Consider the following 16455-nt stretch of genomic DNA (forward strand, 5'->3'; position numbering starts at 1 on the left):
TTCTAAGTAGTTAGTAATCCTAGTTTTTGTTTCTTTCAGAATTGGTCATATGGAAGTAAAGCCAGATATTCTGTTTTCCCAGAATCCTCTACTAATAAACTCACCAAATCCTTCTCAAACTAAGAAATTCCTAAAATTCCTTTTTCCACTATACTTTTTACAATTAAATGGATCGTTGATACTAAATGTCATCCTGCTCCACTTAAATCTTCCAAGTTCTGTGAATGTTCATTCCTTACTTCACAAAGTAAGATCCCCTATGATGCAAATAATATAAGAAATTACATATTTTTTCAATGTTAGTCCTATTTAAGTATGTTTTTCTGTCTTTTCCACCTTCCTACAAATGCAAGCCCAAATGGAATGGAGTGCTAAATGCTATATCAATCACATGAAAGTTATAAAACACTTTAATCAACATAAAAAGCAAATTTCTGTGTTAAATTTTAAGCTAGATATATATTTTATTTTATTTGACTTTTCTAAAAGTGAACTAGAAAATAAAGTTAGACCCTTCCTCTGAAAACTGAATTTTATAATCTTCTGAGAGTGATAATTATTTTTACCAACAATTAATGAGTGAACCATTTAAAAAGAGTGTTTTTTTCTTAAATAATAATAAAACCTTGCTTATACTTTCAAGGTCTCCTAAATCACACATTTAAGTATCCTACAAGCAGTTAATGATCATCAACTAAGTAAACATCCAGTTACTAACTACAAGTAAGAACAGGAAAGCAGGATAGCATACTTTTGTTCCTGAGGGGGAAAAAAAAGGAATCTTAAAGGCTTTTATTTCGTAATCAATCAGCTTTCAAAAAAAAGTCCAGCTTTTTTCTGTCTCTTTAAAATCTAAAGAATTTAACTGTTGAAAGCTATTAATTATATCTGTGCTCAAAAATGTCTAGAAAAAAATTAATGTGAAAGAACACTGTTACTGTTCAATTAAAGAATACAAAGGTTTTTCTTCATAGGAAACACCAAAGCAGATGACGATTCAAAAAAGAGAAAATATAATAAACAAAAGACTGGGATCATTTACTCTGAAACTGACAACCAAATGCTCCGATGACTTTTTCCACAACATTCACATTCCCAATTCAACAGTGCCATCAAGTGGTGCAACATGCTAACAGATTTCCCAAAACTCAGTTTCTCATTTTTTAGCAAGGGGAGGTCAAATTATAAAGACTCTCACAAAAACTCCAGCAAATGCTCCTAAAAGATGGATCAGGAAAAGCTGTCCAAGACTTAAGTGAAGCACTTTACCTCTGAAGAATATTCTGTTTATATTAATGTAAAGAGATTCTGAACATACATCCATCTGCTAAAACACGGCAAAATCCATATGGCTTCAAAGTCACTAAAACCAATACCAGGTCCATCTATATTCAAAACAAGGAACTAAGAGATGCTTAGGTACGCTCCCTGATTCTGGCTGACTTTACACCTGAAAGTTTGCTTAGGTGAGGGAACCTCTGGAGGGGCTAGGAATGTTCTCTATCTTGATCTAGGTGTGGATATACACATATACTTAAGATGTAAGCACTTTATGTCATATGATCCAGCAATCCCACTGCCGGGCATACACCCAGACAAAACTATAATTTGAAAAGATACATGCATCCCTATGTTCATAGCAGCTTGTACAATAGCCAAGACATGGAAACAACCTAAATGTCCATGGACAGATGAATGGATAAAGAAGATGTGGTACATATATACAGTGGAATACTACTCGGCCATCTGTAGCAACATGGATGGACCTAGAGATTATCATACTAAGCGAAGTAAGTCAGACAGAGAAAGACAAATACCATATGGTATCATATGTGGAATCTAAACTACAACACAAATGAATACATCTATGAAACAAAACATAAACAGGCTCACAGACGTAGAGAACAGACCTGTGGTTGCCAAAGGTGAGGTCAGGTTGGGGAGGGAAGGGTTGGGCACTTGGGATTAGCAGATGCAAACTAGTATATATGGGATGGATAAACAACAAGGCCCTACTGTATAGTACAGGGAAATATCAATATCCTGTGATAAACCAGAATGGAAAATATGAAAAAGAATATATACATGTATAACTGAGTCACTTGGCTGTACAGCAGAAATTAACATTGTAAATCAACTATACTTCAATGAAATTTTTTTTAAAAGATGTAAGCACTTTATGTGAAATTTCATGTGTGGACAGTTATACTACAAATTAACTGTAGGATGATATATAAATATATAATTAAGGAGGTTTCTAGTAGATTTCATTTCTGTGGATTCCTTCAAATTAACAGGCTAAGAGATATAATGCCAGCCTTTTGAGATTTTTTTTAACCACTGTTTATTTAATGAAGGAAGAACACAACTGAAAGTTAAAACAGTGCTCCACATCAGACATTTAAGAACTGTAAAGATGGAATAAATCAATTTTTAAAACTTTTGTGCTGCAAATGATACCAAGAAAGTGAAAGACAACTCACAGAATGAAAGAAACCATCTGCAAATTATATCTGATAAGAGACGTGCACAAAGTATATATAAAGAACTCATACAACAATAATAAAAAGACAAATAATACAACTTAAAAGGAGGTAAAGGATTTGAACAGAACATTTTCCAAAGACATACAAATGGCCAATGAGCACATGAAAAAATGCTCAAAATAATTAGCCATTAGAGAAATGCAAATCAAAACCACAATGAGATAAGATTCCACTACACACTAAGATGGCTATAATCAAAACGGGGACAACAACAACTGTTGGTAAGGATATGGAAAAACTGGAACCTTCACACATTGCTGTTGGGAATGTAAAATGCAGCCACTGCGAAAAATAGTTTAGTGGTTACTAAAAATGTTAAACATAGTTACCCTAAAACACAGCAATTCCACTCATAGGTATATACTCAAGAGAACTGAAAACAAAGACCACACAAAAACTTGTACACAAAAGAGTCACAACGGCATATTCATAATAGCTAAAAAGTGGAAACAACTCAAATGTCCGTCAACTGACAAATGGGTAAACAAAACGTGGTATATATCTATACAATGAAATATTATTCAGCCTTTAAAAAGAAGGAAATTTTAATACATGCTATGATATGGATCAATCTTGAAAACCTACTAAGCGAAAGAAGTCAGGCACAAAAGGTCACATATTTTATGATTTCATTTACAGGAAATACCCAGAATAGGTAACTCCATAGAGACTGAAAGTAGATTAGTGGTTTCTTAGGACAGGAGAGAGAGTGGGCAGGGAGGGAATGGAACTGCCTGCTAATAGATATAAGGTTTCTTTTAGGGGGACAAAAATGTTTTCAAATTTTATTGTTGTGATAGTTGAATATATTTAAAACACTGAACTGTATACTTCAAATGGGTGAACTGTATGGTTATGTGAATTATATTCCAATAAACCCTGTTTTTTTTGTTTTTGCTTTTTTTAAAGAAAAGAACTGTAAAAACCTTAAAGAGTTATCTAGTTTAGTGCTTCCTAAACCAAACTATACAAACTAGGTAAGACAGCTTAAATTCTCTACCACATATACACACATATAAAACCTTCGGGTCCTCACAGTCATAGGCACTCAAGTAACTATAAAATGATTCATTCTGGTTTTTATAGTCGGCTCAGGCTGGAGGGGCTAAATGGATAAAGGAGGGAATCCTGGCCATAGAGAAGAATAAAGACATTCACTAGGATCCATGTCCTTTGGGAGGAGGGGAGGGAGATGCCACACAAAGAGAGAGGCGCCCCTTTTTCCAAAAATGTTTGTGGAATGTTCATGAAAACTGACTACATAATAGGACACAAGAAAATTTTTAAAAATTCCATAAAGCACAAGTAACACAGTATTCTCTAATCACAGTGCAATAAAAATATGATTAACCAGAAAACAAAACAAAAAAGTCCCACTACCTGGAAATTTCAAAACTCTCTCAAATATCTCCTTAGGTAACAATGTAAAAACAAACTGAAATTGGAGAATTTCCAGAAAACATAAAAATAGAAATCACCACATGTCAGAACTAAGAGATACAGCTAAAACCAGGGTCAGAGGACAGCAATATATAATATAAATGCCAAAAAAGGAACAAAATGAATTAAAGAAACCAAAAAAGAAGAAAATAAAGATAAAATCCAAAAATAATGAGTAAGAAAACAGTAAAACAGTAGAATAAATACATAGATAATCTAGAGGCTGGGCTGTGTGTGTGTGTGTGTGTGTGTGTGTGTGTGAAAAAAACTAAAATGAATAAACCACTAGCTAATATAATGAAGAGGAGGAAGAAGAAAGGAAAGGTATTATACAAATACAGGGCTGTTTGTAATGGCAAAGACTGGAAGTCCAAAGTGGTTAAATACAGTACATTCATAAAAAGAAACACTGCAGCTTTAAAAAGAACAATAGAAATCTTTATGTATAGACCTGAAAAGATTTCCAAGATATACTGTTAAGTGAAAACAGTAAAGTTCAGAACAATAGGTATAAGAAGTTGCCCTTGTGTAAAAAAGCAGGAAATATAAGAATGTTCGCATGTTCTTGCACATGCAAAAGAAACTTTGGAAGGATGCAAGAATCAAGACAGCGGTTTCCTACTGGGAGGAGTAGGAATTGGGTAGAGGGGGAGACAAGGATAGGAAAGATAATTTTCAGCACAATGTTCTATATACTTCAGTGTTCTGAGTCCTGTGAGTGCATTACTTATTTTTTAAATAAAATTTTAAATTTGCATATGACCAATATTAATTCACCAAATATTTTCAAGCCCTTACTGTGTATCAAACACTACAGCTGATGTTGCAGATGTTCAAAATGAAAAGATCTAGTCCTCTTTTAAAGGGCCCATATTTTTACAGTTTCATAGGGGTACAGGCGCAAACCAACACTGACCCAATATGCCTAATGTAACGTGCCGAATTCTTTGTATGTATGAAGACATTAAGTCGAAAGTCTATTAAAGAGCACCTATATATATGTTAGGGAAATAAAGATGGTTGTTCAGAGACGATAACTCTTACGCTAAGAGTTCAAGACTGGAGATTTTTTGGTGGAAAAATACAGGATATCCCAGATAGAGTAGAAAGCAGAGGCTTGGAAGCAGAGAACAAAGGGTATTCAAGAAATCGTTACAGATCAGGATTTTCCAAGAGTGGCTAGAATGACGACTGAAGAAGCTGAAAAGGGGCTAGATGAGTAAGGGCATTGTAAATACCAGGTTACATAAGTTTATCACCTTCTGTCTGTGCGGCATTGTGCTCAGTGCTGAGGATAAAGAAGTAAACATGGCCTCCCTCCTGCAGCTTAGTCTAGACAACAATGTCCAGGGAAACCAAGAAACAGGTTTTTTCAGTAGTTCTGATGCGTGACCTTTCCTGTCTCTGGTTCTGTTGCCTCTATCAGAAATGCTTTCTACGTTCCCTCTCCTCATCCATCCCTCACCTAGCTCATTCCTTTCTCAGGTCTTGGATTAAATGACCCTTGTTCCAGGCAGCCTTCTCTTACTGCCGAGACTAAGTCAATCAGTTCCCCGTGTTACGTACTTCAAAACATGCTGGGATTCTTCCTGTCAACTGCACTTAGAATTCTCTTTCTTCCTCTCGAAACTGTAAGCTGCATGAATACGAGTTGAATCTGTCTTGTTCACCACTGTATCTCCAGCACTAATCACAGTATAGAGTAGACCCTTAGTTAATGAATAAATTTTAGAACATAATTTAACCTTTCCTGATCACTCAGGCTGAATATAAGAAACCTAAATTATTATATTTATATATTTCAGGTATATAAGACTATGTGGTCTCTTCCTCATAGCTCCAAAAGGATATACATTTTAAGCACTTGTATCTTTATTTTTTTCTCTCCTCTCAAACCATAATTGTCACTTCCTACTACTTTCAAGTCTGTTTCTAGCAGATTCCAACTACTTCTAATTTGCAGCCAACTGCTGAGCTAAGCAGATAAATCCAGTTATAAAGGATGTAACTGGCCTAAAACCAAGTAATAGTATATAGTTTTTCAGGAGTTTTCTCTAGGGTGAGGGAGTGGGAAGGAATGGGGATAAAGGGAGACAAGATGCTCTCTTATAAGTAAACTATTTAATATTACTGCATAATTTCTTTTGTTAACAAAGCCTTTTATTTTTGCTAAATTTGGTTCATTCTATGCTAGAAGTCCAGATAATTGTTACTACGTTTCTTCATTCAAATAAACAGTTGAAAAGAAAACTATGAAAGTAAACACTCCACTGTATAGGTAAAGAAAAGAATCACTTTAAAAAACTGGTCCAAAATATTAAGGAAAAAAATTTTGGAGTTTGAAATTTTGAGTTTGAAAGTAAAATGTGTCTCACAATCAAAGGCTTAAAAGTAACTGGCAATATTCTTTTCTTTCTTAGTTGTACATGAAATAATGATGCACCTCATAACTGACGGCACCTCAGATTTGATGAAATGCAGAATATAATTTTACATAATAAAAATAATTCATCTATGATTTTCTCAATTAGATAATTCTGAATTATCTACTCACTATATTAGCACATTCCATCTCCCTTGTCCCACTAAAATGAAAAAACAAATGCTCATTAATGCTGCTGACAAGGAGATAAAAACCAATATAAAGGAAAAAAGTAGTGATCTGGTTTCACTGCGAAATGTTACCATTTAAGAGACCAATGAATGAAGCAAATTAAAATTTTGCTTAAGAAATCTTTAGTGAAATCCCTCAGAATCCGTATCTTCTGGGGAAAGTATATATCTTAGCTATGATGTATGTAATCATGATAATAGCTAACAAAATCCTTTGATTATTCACTGTTGAATAAACAGAAATGGATCTCCTCCAGGTTCCTAAGGTCAACAATCTATGACCTGTTGTGGTCCTAAAATATGCGGGTGAAGTAGGGGTTTTAATTTAGTGTAAGTTAGAGCATTAGAATTGTCTACCAGCATTATTCATAATTTCTTGAATTACCAGCAACATAATCACTAATGTGACTTCCAAGTCCAAACCAGCATAATTACAAAAAAAAACTTGAAAATTTTCATTTAAACACAACTCTTAAAAATTAGATACAATCAATTTAGTCTGATCTTTCTATAAAATAAAAACTCTCCAAAAAAAGATATACCATTTATTATTTTTTCTCCTTAGAGGCAAAAGTGTAAACAAGTTGCTTCTAGCAATGATTAAGTTACTTAAGTTCCTATAATTCTTAAATTTTTTCTCTCAAAATAACAAGAAAGCATCAGAAGAAATATTCCCACTAGAGCTCATGAACAAAAATCAATGAGAAATAAGTTCTAGAAAATATGCTAACAACAATGATAATAAGTTCTGTTGACAAGGGATATTTTCTAAGAGATAAATAAACAAGAACTTAGACCTTACAATCATCATTGCAGGGTAAAAACACTAAGAAATTACTTTTTTTTTTTTTTTTTTACCTACCTTTGTCTGGGAACTATAAAGAGCGCCCGGACCAGCTTCTTCCTATTTGCTTTTGTGTTCATGTTCATGCAAAAATCCATTGCTGCCTATAGGAGAAAAAGCAAACTTTTTTCTTAAAAAAATCTCCATTTAGCTACTGAAAGCAGAAACTCTGCATGCTACAATGATTTCTAATAGTTCCTAAACAGTTCACAAAGGTTTTAAGACACTAGTATTATAAGCATATCCCAAACTTTAAAGATCACTAAGCTTAAACTCCTCTCTCCTTATATATCTCAAAATATATGTTTCATAAACTTTTTAATTGCAACCTAGTGTTAGAAACAGAACTTCAAGTGAGTAGATTGAAGACCCACCATGACATGTTTGGCAAATAACTATATGAAATGTACAATCCAAATAACTATATGAAATGTACAATCCATGCTTTTGATCTCATAAATCAATGTTAATACCAGTTAAGTTTTCTGGTAAAATGTACAAAGTAACAAGAAGCCAGGAACCAAGAAAATTACTAATGCTAATAAGGATAACCAAAAAAGAATAAAGACCAACTACGTATGAGACATAGACACAGATTATCCCTAGAAACGTGTAAGAGTAAGTGCTTCAACACTGAGTAAAAATGTCAACAGTCAGATCTGGTAACAAACTAAAGAAACCACATCATAGGACTACAATAAATACCCATAATTATTATTTAGTATAGCAATCCACTATTCTATATTTTAATAACGAAAATGTGTTCAATATTTCATCAATATGTCTAACATCTAATATAAGTGTAGAAGAAAAGCTACAAGAAGTGTATGTTCCGGGAAGCCATTAGAAAACAAAACTATGAGTAGTTGGTATTTTTTAAATATAGGTATATATATTTTTTAAACATTATCAAAGATTTTCAATATATATGGTTTAAGAAAATAACAAGTTTAAGTTATACTTTAAAAAGAAAAAAACTATTATCAAATATCCTTTTGGGTACCTCAAGTATTTTCCTTCCATAGGTTCGCATGATTATTTTATCATTAATCCCAATCTTTAGGTAGATTTGAGGATCAGGTAACAAAGATCCTCAGACTTCCCTACAAAGGGGTTCAACTCTTCAACAATACACTCACTGAAACACCTTCCATTTGATTAAAACTTTTGCTGAAAAAAATGACACAACTAATGGTGATTAGATTCAAACCCAGGAAACTAACTCACATTGAAAGTATTCACCAAGATTGAAACTGTCACTATTAGTCAAAAGTAAAACCAATGTAAATTTTTCCTTCTGCTTGTAAAGGGAGTATAATATATTTTATTAAAGTTTCTATTGTATAATATTAAAGCTTCTTACAGCTAATTAGAATAACAAAGAGAAAAGCTGAAAATATACTAAAGTTCCTTCAAGTAATTCACCCATATGAAACACTGAAAAATTCTGGACTAGTATAATAAAAATCCCAAAGGTCATGTACTCAGAAAAGAAAACTGGTTAACACTGGAAAACTTCACACACACACACACACACACACACCCCTCAAATCAACATTTTTTGAAAAATATACAGAAAAAATTTTAATGGCTAATAATGGCCTATGTTTCAACATAAATTAGGAAACAAAAAAATAAGATGTACTTCAATAACTATTTTAGAACATTATCCTTTAACAGGCAATGAACACTTTTCCTACCACAATAATCAAAGGCCAGTTAGATGGAAAAAAACTACAATGCTCAAAACTCTGCAGATTAGGAGTTCGTAAACATGTAAATGCCTGGTACACATAGTGGTGGCTCAATAAATACGTAGAATAAATGAATAAAAGACTACATGAAAACTGCCAGAATTAATAAATTTGAGGAAATTAAAAAGAAAAAAAAAGCTTCACATGTATATTAATTCTTAGATTTAACCAGCCCTGCCCTTTGGGGAGAAATGAAAGCAAAGGAATCACTGGTGTGGTGTCTGTCTGCCCGGGTTACAAGTGCTGCCTGACAACTCAACAAGCAGTTTTTGAAAACTTGTTTCAAAACGTTGTAAGTAAATGAAAGACAGTTCAACAATCCTTTTTTATTTTTTTAAGTAAAAATAAACTCTTCTGATCATCAAATGCATGCAGAAATAAGCATCACAATGAATGACATTACCTGCAGAAGTCACCTAAAAGAAATCTTCACTTCAGGTCATATATTGTTACATAAGTATTGAATTCAAAAGAATTCTTAGATTTTTCTATTTTCCAACTACTTTTCCCTCTTAAGCCATTTGGAACTCTGCCAATATAGATGGAAAAAATTCCTTTCATGAGGAAGCTGACTCCCAGGAGGAACCTACTGGGGTCCAACAGGGCAGGGTAACCTCCTATTTTCCATCTGAACCTCTAAGAGCTAACCCAGAAGTTAACATATGGTCATTACTGAGCTGGGCACTGCAGGGTACTTTCCAATACAGATTCACATGAGATCTTCCCACTCAACTTTCAGGATAGCACTCAAAACGGCTGCAAGGGTGTGGCAGGCATGTCAAGGTATCTCTCATCCTGCTGATATCCAGTGAATATATGAAAATTTAGCTGGGGAAAAATTCAATCATATCCCAACCTTAGGAAAATAAGCAGTTGTTTAAAAGGTAGTCTCTGCTATATTCTACAGATGAAAGAAAAAAGAGACTATCTCTTCAGAAAACAGAAATAAATGTTGTAATTACTAAGTTTTTGAAAACTGTACATTGACCTAATTACTCCAAGAGGTGATTAGCCAATTTTGAATTTTTTTCAAGCCTATTTGATTATATGAATAGTTACTGAAACACATCTAAATTATTTGTAGAAGAGCTAAACAAGCTGAAAGTCAAAAAACAACTTGATGTCTGTAGTACTCTATAGGGAACCCTCAATACATTATGGGGAGAAAAAAGGATAAAAGATTACATTACACCTTGACTTAAAAATGATTTAAAGCAATGATTTTCAAACTTTGGGTCTCAAGAGTGTTCTACACTCTTAAAAATTATTAAGGACCTGAAAGAACTTTGTTTTTGTGGGTTAATATGTTTATCAGCAGTTACTGTTTTTAGAAGTTAAAACTGAGAAATTTTCAAAATATTAATTCACATAAAAATACCAATAAATCTATTAGTTGTTAACATTTTTTGGAAATTTTTTTTAATGAAAAAAAAATTTAGTGACAGAAGAGTGGTATTCTTCTAGAAGATACCTTAGATTCTCATATCTATAGATTCTCGTATCTATTTCTGCACTCAATCTGTTGTGACATGTTGTTTTGGATGAAGTATATGAAGAAACTCCAGGGACTTCTCTGGTGGTGCAGTGGTTAAGAATCCACTTGCCAATGCAGGGGACACGGGTTCGAGCCCTGGTCCAGGAGGATCCCACATGTGGTGGAGCAGCTAAGCCCGTGCACCACAACTACTGAGCCCACATGCTGCAACTACTGAAGCCCAAGCACCTGGAGCCCGTGCTCTGCAACAAGTCCACGTGCCACAACTAGAGAAAGCCTGTACGCAGCAACAGAGACCCAATGCAGCCAAAAATAAATAAATAAGTTTATTAAAAAAAAAAAAAGAAACTCCAGTTTCACACATATATGTAGCTGGAAAGGGAGGCATATTTTAATATTGTTTTCAGTAATTATAGATATTCTTTGATACTTCACCAAAACTTGACAAGTGGTAGTTTCTTAAACATCAGTTGCAATGTGAAATCTGAAACTGTATCAATCAACTTCTCATGCTCTGCTAGGTTAAAATCCATTGGTCTATCTTGCACTGAGTGAATTTTTAATATCCAATCAAGATTTTGTTGACCTTATGTACTGGTAATTCAGAACAATGGTTCACTGAGCTATGCAGATCTTCCAAACACTTACACAGTATTTTTAAATTACATTATTTGACATCACCACTCATCTTATCAGAAAAGTCTCACCAATAAAGCCTCTTCAGAAAAGAACTGGGAAGATGTCAAGCTTATGGTGGTGAACAGAAGTTTTCCAAAATTCTAATTTTTGCTGGAAAGTCAAATTTATCCACTGGCAATAAATACTTTTAGTTGTTTCCCTTGAAGTGAGAGGCTCACCTGTTCATGTTAGAAAAATGTCTGCTAAACACCCACGTCTGAATAACCACAGTTTGTCCATCAGTTCTTTCAAGTAAAAACAGTATTCTATGTAAAAAGCAACTAGTTTAGCTTGCAACTCAATCACACAAATGATTGAGGCAACCTTTCCTCGAGGCAACTTAGAGATAGTATATGTGCTTTACACGTCCTTCTTATTTTATCAAGTTAAAAGGAAGTGTACTTGGGCTTCCCTGGTGGCGCAGTGATTGAGAGTCCGCCTGCCAATGCAGGGAACACGGGTTCGTGCCCCGGTCCGGGAAGATCCCACATGCCGCGGAGCGGCTGGGCCCGTGAGCCATGGCCGCTAAGCCTGTGCGTCCGGAGCCTGTGCTCCGCAGCGGGAGAGGCCACAATGGTGAGAGGCCCGCGTACCGCACACACACACACAAAAAAAAGGAAGTGTACTCAAAGACTGAAATGAAACAAAATTACTCCAATTTTAATGGATTCATCTAAGTGAAAGTAGCATTGTTCTTTTAATTGCAAATGCACGGCAGTGGCTACTAGTACAGTCTGCTACCCATGCAGCTTGATTCGTGTTAAAATGCCAGCAGCTTTACCCATCACCACTTTTGCAAATGTCAAAAACAGTGAAAAAGTGGGGAAAAAAAATCCTAGTATTAGTATGGAAAGAGTTTTGACCTTACAGACCCCTGAAAGTGCCTCAGAAGACACCAGGAATCTACAGAGCATACTTTAAGAACTTCTGGTCTAACACAGTATTTCCCACACTGAGGAATCCCTATGTGAAGGGCAGAGGTGTCAAGCTAACAGGATTCTAGAGACAGTTCCACCCCCAAACACAACATCTACAAATTGGCTACCACTGTATGTGTTTATTTTGAATTCCCATATTAGATTCCATTTGAAGAAATGGTTCATTCTACAGCCACAACAGTCCAAAAACCATAGACGTTCCTAATTCAAGCTATCCTACAAGGTCTACATGCTTGAGTAAAGTCACACAGAGGCAATCATACCTTGTCTATCAGATCACGGTTGACACAGTTGGGCAACTGCTGGAGAAAAGCATCTACTATGAGCTTGAGATGAGATCCAGTGCTGGCTTCTTCATCCTCTTGTTCTAACATGAAATTCGTTTTTAAACAGGTTTAAAAATATATATACATAGACAATATAAGAATAAAAACATCCAGTAAGAAGTTATCTGGGGCATAGATAATCTAGAGCACTTTTCTTACTCATGAAAAAATGAAGCATTTTTTGAGATATTACCCTAGAAAGTGTGGGTATCTTTAGAATCATAACCCTAAATCACTACTGTCTTTCAGATATCAACTATAAAAAGGCAAACTTTTACATGATAAGTCATAAGTTGCATGTAGTTTTATAGTAGATCTGCTATTTTCATCTGTCATGCATCCCTTCTCCCATGTCTTCAATTAACAGTACGATCATCGCTTGCCCTCGAAGGCAATCCATGGGATTCTGATGGGGAAGGGTGCTGCCCAAGCACAGACACCACCACTCCTCTCGGCCACAGGCAAGCATGACACAGGACTAGCCAAGTCCTTCCATGAGGCTTATACACAGACAGTGAGAGACAAGCCCCTTTTCTTCTGATGTCACTAACTGGTTTGAGCCAAGGGTAGCCTCCAGCCATGCCTCACTCCCTTCATGACATGGATAAACAGAATCTGCAGTAGGAAACAATGAAGCCCATAGAGAGACAGGCAATACTGACAGAAGGTATCTTTCTAATAAAAAATCCTAACTAATAAAGAAACTTGATGGGAAGTATTCAGGAAATAATTAACAATGTGATAATTTTATTACTAAATATAAAACATTACTCAATTATAAAGATAAAATTACCACAGATGAACTGATATACTAATTGTCTTTTTAACTCTCAACTTTCAAATACACTTATGTTAAGACTGTAAACATTATATCAGCATTAGAATACATTAAGGACAATGCTAGCAAGTAGAGAAGTGTAAGAAATATATATTAACATTCAGATTATCACTAAAGTTTGTAGTCACATAATATAGGACATGTAGTATTTCTGTTCCAAATCAAATTCCAAAAAAGTGATAGCCTAGAAACAACAGGAAAACAAGGAATAAAAGAGTAAAGACCCATATTCTCAGGCGAGGGCTTTGTGTAGAAACACTAATCAAAACTTGGGAATTCCCCAGCAGTCCAGCATTTAGGACTCCGTGCTCTCACTGCCAAGGGACCATGTTCAATCGCTGGTCAGGGAACTAACATCCCACAAGTTGCAGAGCGTGGCCAAAAATAAATAAAATAAAACAGACATTTAAAAAAAAAACAACTAGTCAAAAATTAAAATTTTTGGCAAAAGTGTTTACCTTGCTCATCAAGAAGTTTCTTTGTAAGATCTTCACCTTCATCTCCACCCTCTAGCTCCAAAGTGTCATCATTAATCTCTAGGTTCTCCAACTCAAGCTCCAAATCGTCAGGACTTGATACCTCCTTATTATCCTTAGGTTCCTTTGCCTCTGTTTGAAATCAAAGAATCAGTACCTCTGAATTAAAAGTCATAGTGAAATCCTGCTGCAAAAACGACAAAGACTCACAAAATCTGCATCGTTTGTCTTAGAATCTACATTTATACCTGGCAAGAAATTTGACATATTCAGATTTTTTAAAATACATTATGTTCACTGAGAACAAAGACCATAACTTCTTTGATTCTGTATGCCATCTGTTCACTGAAGAAATGAACAGATGGATGGATTGATGAATTGATGAATGGAGACATACATGGCATGAGGATCTGTGGTAAAGATGAGGGGAAGATAAAGCTGATTAGATAAAGTGAACTCAAATTAATTAAGATGTCCATATTATTCTGTCATTCATTTAATCTAGTGACTCAATGTTCGTATTACAAAACTAGTAAATAAAAAAAATTTACAAATATTATTTTGAAACTAATCTTTATAGCACTTCAATATAAAAAAATTTGTCCTCCAGCACTTACCTTTGTAATCATCCTTGTTGGACTCTTTACTCTGACAACTTTTTTCATTATCTTTAAACAAGATGGCTGGAACAAAAGCTTTCAAATCAATGAGGTTCTCATAAAAATTCCGAGCATCTTCATCCTCCCATATACCACCTTCCAAGTCATATTCTCCAGGTTTACCAGGTGTAAATATATCAATTCCAGGCCCATGCTCTACAATAAAGTAAATCACAAGGAATTAAAACCAATAAACCTTGAATGCTTTGATTAACAGATGCTTCTTCAATCCACAAGCACTCTGAACTGTTCATGTAACAATCTTTACCAGAAAATCACAAACTGTGTTTTAAGTAAAGCTCTAAACCAGGACAGACAAGAGTAAAGCATAGGATAAAGATGCTTTTCTCTTAAATGTTTTAAGCAACTGATATGAGATTAAGTAGCTATTTGATATATTACGCCCACCTTCATAAAACTTAAAACCAATATAAGAAATATATAAGCCTGGTCATTCCTAAACATCCAGCTTAAAGTCCCACCTCCCCTATGAAGCATTGTTTTAAGACTTGCAACCCTCTGTACAATTTATATCATAATTATCATCACAAGTTTATGGTTTATCTTACCATAAACCCTTAAGAAGTAACACTCCTTTTGGTATCTTATCATAAACCCTTAAGAAGCAACCATCCTTTTGGTATTTACTTGGTATAAGACAGATTGCCATAAATGGTCAATTGATAAATAACTGGAAAGGAAGGGAAGGAATGATGAGGAAATACATAGATATTTCAGTAGAGAGTGGAAAACCATGTATAACACACACACACACACACACACACACACACACAGTCTACCTTACATACAACTATACTTTCTTAAACTCAGAACATTAAAAGTAACTAATTTCCTACTTCATGATCATGAGACCATTCATGATTTTATCTATCCTCACTGTACATCTCTCCAAACTAGAGAATGATCCTGCAGATTAAAATTCACCCTGAGGGGTTCCTTGGTGGTGCAGGGGTTAAGAATCCTCCTGCCAATGCAGGAGACAAGGGTTCGAGCCCTGGTCCAGGAAGATCCCACATGCCGCAGAGCAACTAAGTCTGTGCGCCACAACTACTGAGCCTGCGCCCTAAAGCCCGCGTGCCACAACTACTGAAACCCGTGCACCTAGAGCCCATGCTCCGCAACAAGAGAAGCCACCGCAATGAGAAGCCCGTGCACCGCAAGGAAGAGTAGTTCCCGCTCGCTGCAACTAGAGAAAAGCCCACGAGCAGCAACGAACACCCAATGCAGCCCAAAATTAAGCAATTAATTAATTATTTTTTTAAAAAAGAATCTAACAGAGCAGAAACCAGAATTAAAAACAAAAACAAAACAAAACAAAAAAATCCTGAGAGGGACTTCCCTGGTGGCGCAGTGGTTAAGAATCTGCCTGCCGAATTCCCTGGTGGTCCAGTGGTTAAGACTCTGTGCTCTCAATGCAGGGGGCAGGGGTTTGATCCCTGGCTGGGGAACTAAAATCCTGCATGATGCAGAGGATGACCCCCCAAAAATAAAAAAATTAAAAAAAAAACTAAAAGGATGTTTTGGGGCTTCCCTGGTGGCACAGTGGTTGAGAGTCCGCCTGCCGATGCAGGGGACACGGGTTCGTGCCCCGGTCTGGGAAGATCCCACATGCCACGGAGCGGCTGGGCCCGGGGGCCATGGCCGCTGAGCCTGCGCGTCCAGAGCCTGCGCGTCCGGAGCCTGTGCTCTGCAACGGGAGAGGCCACAACAGTGAGAGGCCCGAGTACCGCAAAAAAAAAAAGAATCCGCCTGCCAATGCAGGAGACACGGGTTGGAGCCCTGGTCCGGGAAGATCCCACATGCTGCGGAGCAACTAAGCCTGTGCAC

The 16455-nt window shown here is 35.7% G+C and overlaps 1 protein-coding gene across 3 annotated transcripts in view; it reads right to left on the reverse strand.

Moving 5' to 3' along the window:
- Positions 1 to 16455, reverse strand: part of UPF2 (UPF2 regulator of nonsense mediated mRNA decay) — a 213189-nt gene that overhangs the window by 169611 nt on the left and 27123 nt on the right. For all 3 annotated transcript variants that reach the window (XM_060160181.1, XM_060160189.1, XM_060160197.1), the window contains exons 5-8: positions 14566 to 14763; positions 13931 to 14080; positions 12572 to 12675; positions 7462 to 7547 (exon numbers count right to left, since the gene is read on the reverse strand). In XM_060160181.1, the coding sequence (XP_060016164.1) occupies positions 7462 to 7547; positions 12572 to 12675; positions 13931 to 14080; positions 14566 to 14763 (538 nt within the window). The remainder of the gene's footprint in view (positions 1 to 7461; positions 7548 to 12571; positions 12676 to 13930; positions 14081 to 14565; positions 14764 to 16455) is intronic.

Source organism: Lagenorhynchus albirostris, chromosome 1 (assembly GCF_949774975.1).
Source record: "Lagenorhynchus albirostris chromosome 1, mLagAlb1.1, whole genome shotgun sequence".
Taxonomy (NCBI): domain Eukaryota; kingdom Metazoa; phylum Chordata; class Mammalia; order Artiodactyla; family Delphinidae; genus Lagenorhynchus; species Lagenorhynchus albirostris.